The sequence below is a fragment of the Dipodomys ordii genome, unplaced genomic scaffold (assembly GCF_000151885.1).
Source record: "Dipodomys ordii isolate 6190 unplaced genomic scaffold, Dord_2.0 Scaffold134, whole genome shotgun sequence".
In the NCBI taxonomy this organism is placed as follows: Eukaryota; Metazoa; Chordata; class Mammalia; order Rodentia; family Heteromyidae; genus Dipodomys; species Dipodomys ordii.
Genome location: NW_012267350.1, coordinates 2,922,277 through 2,936,052, shown reverse-complemented (window position 1 = coordinate 2,936,052; position 13,776 = coordinate 2,922,277). Strand labels below are relative to the sequence as shown.

Here is a 13,776-nt window from a genome sequence, read left to right as displayed (position 1 = left end):
GCCAGGTTGGGCAACATAGCAAGTTCAAGGCCAGACTAGAAAACATAGTAAGACCTGTATAAAAAGAAAGTTCTAGACTGGTGCTGGTGGCTCACGCCTTTAATCCTAGCTACTCAGGAGGCTAGGATCTGGGATCACAGTTCAAAGCCAGCCTGGGCAGGAAAAGTCCGTGAGACTCGTATCTCCAATAAACCACTCAGAAAAGTGGAAGTGGCACTGTGGCTCAAGTGATAGAGCACTAGCCTTGAGCTGAAGAGATGAGGGACAGCACCCATGCCCTGAGTTCAAGCCCCACAACCGACAAAAAAAAACCCCAAACATAACTGGCTATTTCCAGCTTAGTAAGTGGCATTATATTTTACTCAGTTATTTAAGTAAAAAAATCTTACAGCCATTCTTGAACTCAGGGCCTTACACTTGCTAGGCTGGTGCTCTATTAGTGAGTCATGACTTGTTTCTTTTTGTTGTATACCACAGCCATTAAAATGACTAATTTTGATATTATCCTGAACAATGTGAGGTACTCATCCATTGAGATCCTTGTAGTCTGGATCATCTTCTTACTCACTGCCTTCTAGCTGTACAAGCCACAGTGCCCTGTTAGGACATCAGCCTTGTTTTCATCTTCTCCTGATATCTGAATGGCTCACTTTCTGACTTCCTTAAAATTTCTGCTTTAATGTCACCCTGGAGATGCTTTAATGATAACCCTATCAAAAAAACAATCCTTGTCACTATTCATCACTCTCCCCTTACTCTGATTTATTTTCATAGCACTTAATAGTTCCTTAATATTTTATAACACAATATTTCTTTCTTTTTTTGCCTCCCCAGTAGAATTTAAGTTTCACGTGATAACTTTGTGTCATATCTGTGAATGTGCTTTAGGATCTACATTATTTACTGACTGGATGAAGAAATGAATTGAGCTAGGTTTATTTTCTGCATAAACTTTTACTTGTGAAGGTATAAAAGTAAATAGTTGGTTAATACTTGAGGTGTAATGTTAAATAAGATTGATAATGATGTGAGTTACTGCCTCTTTTCTCACTTTAATGCTCCTATGCTTTTATCATTAAACAAAGCTAGTCACTCCAAAAGTCCTGGATGCCAACCCAAATCCCTCTAGACAAGCTAGCTTAAATAATTCCATTAGTACCTGTTGTTGTTATTGTTGCCTGTACTGGGGCTTAAATTCAGGGCTTCTAGCTCTTACTTGATTTTTTTTACTCAAGGCTTGAACTTTATCACATAAACCAGCCTCTACTTCTGGTTTTTGCTGGTTAATTGGAGAGGAGCCAGGTGGACATTTCTGCCCTAAGTGGCTTCAAACTGGGGTCCTCAGATCTCAGCCTCCTGAGTAGCTACAATTGTAGGCAAGAGTCTTTATCACCTTTTGTATGCTATCATAGTGAGTAGCACATCTTGAATTTTTTATTTTACTGAACATCCCCGATAAATCCTGTGTATATCCCAAGTAGGTATTTAGCCATATCTTTTGTAAAGTGCTGAATTAGTTAATTCAGGACTAGGGAAGTATTGCTTAAGATAGAACCTGAGCCAGGCAGTGTGGAGCTACGGCAGGACTGTGAGTTTGAAACCAACCTAGTATACATAAACAATGTCCTGTCTTTAAAAATGATGAGGAAGAGAGAGAGAGACAGAGACAGACAGACAGGTGGACAGACAGACAGACAGAAGCAGACAGGCAAGAGACAGAGAAAATAAGGAAAGAACAAAACCTGAATTTACAGAGGAATGATCAACATTACCTAGTATAGCATAAAGGAGTTTAAGGATTGAAGCAAAATTATGAGCATTACGATAAAAGGTGACCTTCAGGGTTACTTTTGTTAAAGATATTACTAAATACCAAGTTGTGCTATGTGATTAGAATTGCATCCGATGCCATTTCTGTGGGAATAGTAGCCATTCCAGGAAATTTGGCATTCCTGCAAAATCTATGGAAACATAGTATGCATGAGCAGTGGCTTTCAGAAGGCATGAGCAGTGGCTTTCAAGAACTGGAGCTTGGTTTGAGGTTGCCACGGCAACACTACTGCTAGCTGCATACAATCTCTCACCCAGGCTTTCCTCATTTAATGACCAATGCTGTCAATGAGGTTTGCTTGTAGTAGACTTGCTTTGACAAAAAAAGCAGAATAAAAAACAAAACAAAAAAATCTCTATCAAATTTATTCCATTTTGGTTTCTGTAAAACTCAGATGTTTGGAGAGACAGCAAGAGAAGAATCATATTGTTTAAAACTCATTATTGTCATTTAAAATATGGCACCACAATTTAAGGATTTGTCTCACCTATGAGCCTTTATTTTCCTGTTTTCAGATTGTTTGCATTTTCAAAGTGATCAGATGTCCTTATATTTTCTCTATGTTTTTCCCCTGTAGTCACTGTTTTTTTTATTTCAGTACTCTTTGTATTGTAAGTTTATCTGATTTGGAGAAGGGAAGGGGAAACAGAAATGGTGAAAAAAGGACAAAGAATGAAGCAATGCAACAGCAATACTCAAAAGACACTATGTTGGAAATAAACTTTACAACTTGTAGGGGAGTCAGGGCGGTGGAAAGGGAAAGCAGGAGAAAATGAGGAAGGGGGTAACATTGTTCGACAAAAAATTTATTCATTCCTTTACTTATGTAACTGTAACCCTTCTGTAATCACCTTTACAATAAAATTTTTGAAAAAGAAAACCACAAGACACTTGGAGTATCCTGAGTTTTTTTTTCCTCCTAATGTTTTTTATTTGCCGTGGCTTGAGAGAAGAGTTCTAAGTGGGCCAGTGTTCATTTAGACCGCTTTCTCCAAAAGCGCAGATAGAAGAATCACAGACTTTTGACAGTATAATGCTTTTTAAAAAAGCATAACCTAAAAGCAAAATCAAAAGTATGATCTGATAGATACCTTTTCAAGATGGCCCTTGTGCTTCAATATCCCAACAAATATCATTCATATTTGCTGATTTAATACATTTAGTACATAGCCTGGGTTTTATTTCCAGCAATCCCTCCAAACAATAAAACAACTTTAAACCCCAACATAATAATTATGTTTAGCCTGAAATCACACTGGTAGTCTGAAATGGCAGTGTATATATATCATGGAAATACAAATGCTTCTAAACAGCTGCTTCCTTCCCACTGTTAGTTAATGATTTACTAGCATATCTGTATCAATCTCTTTCCTTATCTTGGAAGATTGGGACATCAGGCATTTTACTCTTGATTCCATATGCTCATTAAAGTATAGAAAATGAAAGAAAGGAAGAATTATGCTTTACAATACTCATAGTTTGGCTTAGCAAGCTATATTACTTGGAACAAAATGAAATAAAAGCTTTAATATAAAATTATTTATATAATGTGAAAATTGTAAAATGTGACTATGTAATCATTTTTAAGTTCCTTTTTTGAGATAGGATCTTGTTATGTAGTTCATGGTAGCCTCAAACTTACAGTCATTTCTCAGCTTCCCATGTGCTGGTGTTTTAGGCTGGGCTATAAAATCAACTTTTATATTGGTAACATTTTATTTGATGGCTTTCCTTCATACTTAGGAATCTTTTCTAACAATTTTGTCCTATTTATTTTCAAATGCTAAGTACTTTCAAAGATTGAACATAAGCCTCTAAACTAATTTGTGAGCTTGATCATTGAGATATAATTTTTTTCTATAATTGGAGTTTGTAGTGACAAGGAAAAATTAATATGCATGATTATACACAAAATAAGGTACAAAACAATTAAAGAGTACAACCTAAGAATTACCTCTTCAAATAGGCATCATTGTTTTTTTCCATTCAAATCCACAGCAACAATTGCATGAAAAAAGCTTTTCTATATGTATAGTGTTTGCCTATGATTTATTTGTAACCTATTGTGTTTTTTTAACCTTGCAGTTATCATGAAAATTTCTTATCCATGTCTTGTTCATAATAAACAAGAAAAGTGAAACATTAGCACCCATTTAGTCAGCAACTTAGAAGAAAAATATGCTTTGTATATATAGTCACTCCTTAGTAGCTGAAGATACTAGGACACCAGAACCTATGGATGTTCAAATTCTTACATAAAATGGTATAAAATTTACATAGAATCCATGCAATCTATCCATATAGTTTATTTAAATCACATTTAGATGATTTTCAATACCTAATACATTGTAAATAACATGTAAGTAGTTATACTGTTTAAGGGATAATGACAAGAAAAAAGTATGTACATGATTAGTACAGATTGTTTTTTTTTCAGAGTCTGAAAGTATTTTTTGGACTGTAGTTGATTGAATCTGAGGATGCAGAACCCATGGATACAGAGGGCTGTCTCAAGTAGATTTTCTTAAAATAACTTAATTCTTCCCCTTCAAATTCTAAGACTAATAATTCCAATTTATATTTAGGACCACCGGGCTTTTATTCATCTCATTGTTCTTCTTGCAGATTCTTTTTTTGTGCAAACTGGGACTTGAACTCAAGTAATGAGTACTGTCTCTGAGCTTTTTTGCTCAAGGCTAGGGTTCTACCACTCCGCTTCTGGCTCTTTGGTATTTAATTGGAGATAAGAGTCTCATGGACTTTCCTATCCAGGATTGGCTTTTCAAACCTCAGTCCTTACATTTCAGCCTCCTGAGTAGCTAGAACTACAAGTGTGAGCCACTGGAGCCTGGCATATTTGTATTTTTACCCAAGCAAAAAAATCCCACTTCTTTGCTTCTTCCTATACATACAATCTCAAGATGATAGGTCTAATGCTAGCACTAAATAAATCATTATTGAAACAGTGTTTGCAATTCTTTGTCTTTAGGATATAAATAATTAAACTGACAAATTATTGGGTTTAAAAATCACTGGTAATAGCTCCTTTCCTCAACCACTTGGACATGTACCTAGGTAATATTTGTATGTAGTTCCTACCTTTTGGTAGCTTACAATGTAGTGAGGGAAACAATTTCTAAGAAGCATATCCTTTAGATATAAATCATAGGAGGTCATAATATGAAATTTTTAAGTGGAAGAAAAGCATAGATATATGAGGACTAGTGTAAGCAGTGAAAATTTGCAGATAAACACATGCTTCTGTTTATATAATTAACATTATTTTTTTGCAGTGCTTGCTACACAAGTACTCTACCACTGAATTACATCCCCATTCCTATTTGTACCACTGAATGTCTGTGAGAGGAGCTCATAAAATTCTTTAAATATTTATTTCCAGAAAACACAGATACATATTTTAATAGTAATTTTGTTTAAATCAACCTGAAATACAAGATAATTAAATTAGTCCATCAGGATCCCTTATTATAGATGATACTGTTGACTCAATGTAGCTAGGATCTTTTTAGAAAAACAAAATCAGTGGATCATGTGCAATACATTCATTTTATAGATAGACTTGGTCAAATCTTGGATATCTAGTATATAGATGTTAATATTTCTTTCCTTCTTTCTTTTTTTAGGATTGGCCGCTGCTAAACTCTTGTCTAAATATGATATTAATGTTTTGGTTTTGGAAGCACGGGATAGAGTTGGAGGAAGAACATATACTGTGAGGGTGAGTGATTTTAATACATATAACTTTGCTCAAAACTGTAAGTGGGACTGACCATTTGAGAAAACAAGAGTATGTTCAGTTTCTTTAAGAAAGTATGTTTGTTATATCCAGGGCTTTGAATATGGTTTTACTTTATAAAGGGTAAGTAATGATATTTGGCTTTGAAGGAAACTAAATTGAAAACAGGCAGGTAGTGTATAACTTGAGCCACACCCTTAGCTGTTTTTGATTTAGTTATTTTTCAGGTATGGTCTTGAGTTTTTGTCTAGATTAGCCTGGATTGTGATTCTCAGATTTATGACTGCCTCAAAGCTAAGATCACAGGCACATGCCACCAAGCCCATCTTAGTTTTTGAGAATAGGGGTCTCCAAAACTGCCAAACTGTCAAACTGTGATCCTACTGATCTCTGCCTTCTAAGATTACAGGTATGTACCTTCCCACCCAGCTGGTTCTATTTTTGATGTTGGCAGCACCTGGATGGCTGGGGACCTCATTTCCCTCATATATGGAATCAGAAATATCTTTTGCTCAGGACTGTTTTTTAAGTTTACCTTAGTTATATAAGGATAGGAGCTTTGTGACATTCTAATACATGTATGCAGTGTATTCCAATCAATCTTACTTTCCTTGGTCGTTTGTCTGAAATATATGTCTTCATTTTGGAGATAACTATTAAGATTCCCTTAGCCCCTACTTGTTTTTAATCTCTAAAACTTTTTGCTTATTAAATTGAAGCATCAGTCATGTTGCAGATTTTCATTAAGAACAAGATATATAAAGGAAATGAAAATTCCACGATGCTTGTCCTAATCTATACTAATAGCCTAGGCTGCCTGGCTAGGTTACATTGTTTGAATATGTCAGCACCAGACAAAAACTATTAGTGTATATACAGCATAGTATTATAAACTTAGGTATACAAGAAAGGAGCCTCAGAAATTCATAGAAATGAATGCTTAGCATTTATAGTCTAATGACTAGGAAAAGAAGGTGTTTTTGTTTTGTTTTTTTGTCTTGGATCTTGGGTGCTGTCTCTGAGCTCTGAACCACAGTGCCACTTCTGGTTTTCTGGCAATTAATCAGAGTCTCACAGACTTCCCTACCTGGCTGGCTTTGAACTATTATCCTGAGATCTCAGCCTCCTGATAAGCTAGGATTACAGTGCCCAGCAAAAGAAGGTTTTAAGAAGGGACAAAAGTTATAGTTCAAACAGGATTTTTGAATCAAATATTATGAGAAATGCTTCAGATAACATCCGTTTGAATAATTTTTGGAGGAGCTGCCATAAAACTACTTTGGATCTTAATATACCAAAAATGTCAAGGTTGGAGGTGTTTCCCAGTTGGAAGAGTGCTAGCCAATGAGCAAAAGCAGCAAGTACCGAGTTTGAATCCTGGTCTTGGACCTAAAAAAAGAAAGGAAAGAAAAGAAATAACCAAAATATCAAATTTGGTATTGTTACCTGATACCTGCCAATTTTCCCTGAAGTGAGAACCATCATTCTTCAGAATCTAATTAATGAAGTTGAAATGCTCAAAGGGCAGGCACAAGATTATTCTAATGTGTTTCCTAATATAATTCCATGTTTGCAGCATCTTCAGGGGCTAATGAGATCTAAATTAAGGCCCTAAAGACAAGAGTACAGCATACCAGAACACAGTATTGTACTTTCAGTGTCTTACTGTGGAACCCAAGGGACGACATTTAGAATGTTTCTCCTTCATAAAGAAATGCTCTGTAAAATGCTTCAACTATTTCACTCTTTCATTTAGTATTATTTACTTTAAAGAGAGTGTCAATGTTCTAAAGACATCATGCTTGGAAATGCCAAAGAGTCCTTAAAACCGAGAAGTTAATAGAGTACTAGCTCTAGTTTTGTTCTTCAATGTTAAAATGGGTGTTGGATACTAGAGAAATTTTAGAGGACAGCATAGATGGTTAAAAGAAAACATGGATAACTTGATGTGCTCTCCAGTAGCCTTTCATCTCCAATTCTCTTTCCTGGCTCCCTTTATTCTAGCCACATTTGCTCCTTTGCTATTGAATATACTAGGTTCTCTCTGCCTCAGCCTTTGTACTGGCATTTCCTTCTGTGAGGGTACACTCCTTTTCTGGAAATAACAGATTGGTAAATTGTACTAAAAATATAGAAAAATTATATGTGTGCACATGTAAGACACACACACACACACACACACACAAACTTTCAAAGCATCAGAGAGCCAGAGACCTAACAAATAGGATTGCCTAGGTATGTAGGGGTGGCAGTAGGGGTGAGATTACTTACTACTGAAGAAGCCGCTGGGAGCCTGAGAGTGCTTTTGTTTTTGTGCTTGTCCTGGGGCTTGAATTCAAGCTCTGATCACGGTCCCTGAGCTTTTTGGTTCAAGGCTAGTTCTCTACCACTTGAGCCACAGATCTACTTCTGGCTTTTGGAAGTTTATTGGAGGTAAGCATCTCATTGATTTTTCATCCTAGACTGGCTTTGAACCATGATTGTCAGATCTCAGCCTCCTGATTGGTTAGGATTGTTGGTGTAAGCCACTAGTGCCTGATGTGAACAGTACTTTTGATAGTCTTGCAAAGCTAGAGCCCAGAAGTGAGGGGGGGTGAAGCATGGGGGGGGTGTTGGTCAACTTCTTACTTTGGTTGTACTGCAACTAGGACTAATGGTAAACTGCAGTAGGACTAGGTCACATATGTAATTCAGCCCAGCTTAGAGTCATCTCATACTTTAAAAAAGAGGTTTCATGTAACTCCACCAATGGCTGGGTGTGGTAGCACATACAGGTTAATCCTAGCTGCAGGGGAAGCTCAATGGTTGGGCATAGTGGCACAAACTTGTTGAAAATAACCAGTGCAAAAAGAGGATAGAAATGTGGTTCAAATGGGAGATTACTTGCCCGGCAAGTGTGAGACCCTAAGTTCAAACTCTAGTACCACCAAATAATAAATACACATACATGCACACATATGTATACATACATTATATATCATTACCACCAAATAAATATATAATATTATAATTTGATGATCAAATCATTATGTTAATGAAAAGATATGAAAAGTGGAAAACTGCTTTCAAAAGAGGGTAAGAAAACAATTTTAGCTTATGAGAATTTGCATGTTTGTAAAAAATTAGTAGGTATATGAATCTTGTTAACTTGTTTTTGTCAGTTGTGGGGCCTGAACTCAGCCTGAGCCCTGTCTCTCAGCTCTTCAACTCAAGGCTAGTGCTCTACCACTTGAACCACAGTGCCACTTGTGGCTTTTTTCTGCTTATGTGGTGCTGAGGAATCAAACCCAGGGCCTTATGCATGCAAGGCAAGCACTCTACCACTGAGCCACCTTCCCAGCCCATCTTGTTAACTTTTTAGTATTCTTATGATGCATTCTTCCCTGGAAGTTTTAAAAAATGTAATCATAAGCTCATCAATGTGAGTTGATTTAAATTTTTATCCAGTGGCAATCAGGGAATCAAGCCTAATAAATCTCTGATGTCTCTTCTAGCAAAAGCACACATAATAACTTAAGTGTTTTGTAAAGAATATACTGCAGTGTGCTTTCATCTTTATGGATCACCAGTAGCTCTACAAATGGAGGTGCTCTTCTGAAGTGTCCAGTTGTTTAGTTGCACTTTATCAGGAAGAGATAGGATACCATTTTGTAAAATAAATACGATCATTTTTATCATACTTTCTGATTTTTAGTTTTAACTAAAGTCTTCGAACCACTTTTCTCTTTTTACAGAATGAGCATGTTAAATGGGTAGATGTTGGTGGAGCCTACGTAGGACCAACCCAGAACAGAATTTTACGCTTGTCTAAGGAATTAGGCCTAGAGACTTATAAAGTAAATATACGTGAGCGCCTAGTTCAATATGTCAAGGTAAGTTTGAACTTTTACCCATGACCAATGTGAAGCATTTTATTTGAGAAACATTTGGTTTGTTTTCAGTTATTAATTTTTTTCTCAAAGCAATCATAAAAATAGCCTCTTAACTTTAAAGTTTTATTTGACCTTTCTTTTCCTTTACCTTTTATCTTGTAAAAATTTCCTATGAAGTAAAATCCATGTGGAGGTGGATAGACATGCTCACACACATACATCTCTTCAGTTCTAGGCAGCTTCATCTAGAAGACAACTGTAAGGCTAAGACAACTGTAAGGCTCCACGGAACACAATAGTTTGAAGCCACCTCTTTAGCTTTTGTCCTGGTTCTGTCTCTTCATTCTTAGAACTTGGCATGTTTTTGAACACTTTGATCATTTCCTTTTACCTGGCTTTGACTCTTGGGAAGTCTAGCTCAGTTGTGCATTTCCTAGCTGCTTAAATAAAGGATTGTTTAAACTCAGCTGCCCAGATCCACACAAAAAAATTTGTTATCACCATTTTTCTTTCTCATGAAAGCCAAACATGGAGTAGTTAGAGTCTGGAAAGGTACCTTAAGAAATCAAGTTTCTAATCTGAGATTGCAGTCCACTTTCTGGAATGAACAGGGGTCATTTACTCATTCTAATGGAAGGATTCCCATGCCAGTAACCATATCACTTTTCAACAGACAAATCTCTTGCCTTGCTCTGTCACAGATAATCACCGAGAGTCTGGAGACAGGGCTTTGGGAAGTAAGAAAACTGATGTCTAATTAGGAGATCAGGAATTTTGGCAAACTCTGACAAACGTGGTTTGGAAGCTTGAGAGACTCTTGGCAGTAACACATGTGAGAAAAAAAATCCAGAAACTTTTAGAAAAATTGTGGGCACAGAGGTTAAGAGAGAAATGAAGAAATTGTGGAAAATCCTACAAAGTAGCAACTGAGGGAATAGCTCAGTGGCAGAGTACTTACTTGCCTAGCATGCATGATGTGTCCTGGTTTCAGTCCCTAGCACCACAGGAAAGTGTTTGGAATTTTGGTTTTACTAGACCACAATCAAAAAGGAAAAGAAAACCTTTCCTTCCTAATTTTTTCTTTTCTGTGCTGCATGGTGTTTTCCTAGGCTAGTAAAGAATAACAGCAGTAAGAACAATAGTAGCTAACATATTTAATGTGAGGAGGGAAACTAAATCCACTACACTCAACTAGTGATTAGATCATCATGGAAATTGACACTCCATTCCAACTGGGAAGCAAATGTGAATGATTATTATCCTGGAATCTGAACAGACTCATGTTTTTAATCTATTCCTTCTTATAAATCAGACACTGAGAGATATTTATTTTATCTGAGGGTAATAATAAACAACTAAAAACTTTTTATTTAACTCCTTAAATTCTTAGATCTGACCCACTTAGCTGGCATGACTATTTCCATTTTACAGATGAAAAAACAAACATTCAGAGAGGTAAAGTGCCTTGACGAAGCTTTAAAACTTGTAACAGTCTACTTAATCCTGAGTGCATAATCCCCATTATCTCAATATATTGTCTAGGAAATGACAGTGCTGATGGTGAACACAACCATACTGAACCTCCAACATTTGTTTCTCTAAACACATATATTACTATAGAGTATCAATTTCACTGAAGCCTGCTTGGCTCACATGATGAGTGCATGCAGTTAAAAGAGCACTTTTCTTTAGCTTTCTTACTCCTTCCAGTCTGTGTTCCTTTATGCACATTTTGAAAAATGGGAAAATATGGAGAAATTGTGGTTATATCTTCAAACTAAGAACCTGCCCGTTTTCTAGCTAGGCCCACTCTAAAACATGATTTGCTAACATGAGATTTTGAAAGGGTGCCCAGAGCCAGCTTTGGTGAGTACTTCAACTCCTCCTTATTCTTGGCAGAAGTAGGTGGGATCAAAATCAGAAAATGCTGTTTAAAAATCTTGACTTTGCTGGCAAGTTATCCACAGATATCAACATGGTGTCCATCCTTCTGGATAACCTATGAGTTATGTATCTTCAGTTAAATATTGAGCTTTCTTTCCAAAGTCCATAGAATTTTCTAGGTTTCGTAGGGATCCTTGCTTTCTAGAAATCCAGGTATAACCCCTTTGTACTTTGAAAGAGCTCCCTATTTCAATCTTTAGTAGAGGAAACTTCATAGGAAGTCTTAAAGAAGTGGTATGTATTGTATCAGGTGCGTATGTTAAGAAAATAAATTTAAAAGTAGCATCTAGACTCACATTCTTCATTGCTACTGCTAGGTCCTTCACTAAGGTAAAGCACAGCTTCATCTTTTTGAAGGTGGAAACTACTCAACTCTTACTGTGTTTCTGTTTCTCAAAAACAAAAATATCATTGAGCTGCCATATATTTATTAAATAAAGCATCTTGTGGCATTGAACTTCATAGTCTGAAACTAATTTAAAGAATGAAATTAAGCTGGATATGATAGTGCATACTTGTAGTCACTGAGGCAGGAGAATTGTGAGTTTAAGTATAACATGGGCTACCTAGCAAGACCTATCTCAAAAAAAAAAAAAGAACAACCCTCCAAAAAAAGAATATCAACACAATAGCACCATTAGGTTATGTAATGTGGCAAGTTCGTGTTTCACCTGTACTTTGGACAATAAATAGCACATTTAAATCTTTGTAGCTGATTCCTCAAGGTCAGTACCAGCCCCACAGTAATGATAAGGCTGACTTTTCTCTACGCAACTTCTAGTATATTCTAGGCCCTGAGCCAAGGTTTTTGCTTCCATTATCTTACTTAGCCCTTACAAAGACCTTAAGGATAATGTGCTATAGCCTCATGTCACAGAAAAGATCCAAAGATCAAGGTCAATTAACCTGCAAGTTGAATGAGAAACACTAAGCTGGAATTTAGATAAAAGTCTTTGCATTATTTTATGCTGACTCTTACTATGCCAGAGTCCACTGTCAGTAACTTTGGACTCCAGGAAGCTGCCTTATAGCTTGTGCTTGACCTAGTTCTCTCTGATGGCTCTCTCTTAAGGGTCATCTCTTCCTTTAGTGTGTCTCCACATTCAATGTTGATCACCATTTTGCTCACTGATGGCCTAGAAGCCCCAAAGACCCATGAAACTAGCTGATATAATACTTAGTGTAGTAGATGCTTTCATGATGAAAAGGAAACTAAAACTTGAGGAGCTCATATCAAAGAAAATAGGAAGATATTTGCTTTAATATTCCAAATAAGATTGTTAATAGATGATATAGCAAAAATAATTCCACATATTTAAAAATGTAATAATTCCACTATTTTCTCCATTCCTAGAAGGAAATAAGGAATTGTAGCATAATAGTCTACTCCTTTCACAATACATATTGTCTTCGTGACACTTGCAGTCACGCATGGAAACTCTAGCTTCCATAATCTAATACAGTATATTCTTTTCTATAAATGATACTGAAATAACTACAGCAAACAGGTTTTATGAGTGTTGTGAATTTGATACGGCAATATTTGAGATATCTGATCTATAAGGTTAATATAAGTGAATCCCATTGTTTTTAAAAGATGGATTTTAAGTGGCATCAACTAAGTATATTTAGAACACTTTCTGCCAGTTCTTTTCTTTTAGATGGTAAGAGAAGCAACTAGGTCAGGATGCCTATTACATTAGTTCATAATGTGCGGTAGAAACTAAGATGCTCCATCTTTTTTTTAGGAATATGTTTTGTTGCATTATGATGAGTTACTGTTAAATTTTGCAGTGCAAGGTCTTTGCTTTCTTGGGGTTCCTCCAGATCATAATGTGGGAAGAGTATAGGGATGGAGTTGCTTTGAAGGATAAATGGGCATAGTTATGTATTCTCCCTTTCTCTCTCTATTTTTAATCCTTTCTAAATGAAACTAGAGAGTACAGATGTGAACCATACATTTGGTTTGGAGTAGTGTGGTAAAGGTTTATTTAAATAACATAGGCTTTTCTGATAGTAACATCCCAGAAAGCAAATTTTCCCAATATTGGTTCTGTTCAGCTCATAGCCATTACTCTAGGTTTCTATGCCAACAACTAAAACTTTGGTTTCAGCCTTTTAGAATGTGTGTGTGTGTCCTGGAATACTAAGTAAATTTTGTTGTTACTAATAAAGGAACTGGGTTTTAGCTAGTGGGTCAAGTAAAAGGCAGAGGGTGTGCTTTAGCCCACTTATTTATTGGGCAGTTGGTTCTTAATATAATTTTTTCCAAGTTTCTCCATTTCCTAACAAATGGGGCAATGTCATTCTTTCTGATGGAGGCATAGAATTCCATTGTGTATATATACCACATTTTCTTGATCCATTCATCT

At 36.2% G+C, this 13,776-nt stretch overlaps 1 protein-coding gene across 1 annotated transcript in view; it reads left to right on the top strand.

Moving 5' to 3' along the window:
• Maoa (monoamine oxidase A) overlaps nt 1–13,776 on the top strand; it is a 64,332-nt gene that overhangs the window by 14,357 nt on the left and 36,199 nt on the right. The window contains exons 2-3 of the mRNA XM_013030858.1: nt 5,476–5,570; nt 9,323–9,460. Coding sequence (XP_012886312.1) covers nt 5,476–5,570; nt 9,323–9,460 — 233 coding nt within the window. The remainder of the gene's footprint in view (nt 1–5,475; nt 5,571–9,322; nt 9,461–13,776) is intronic.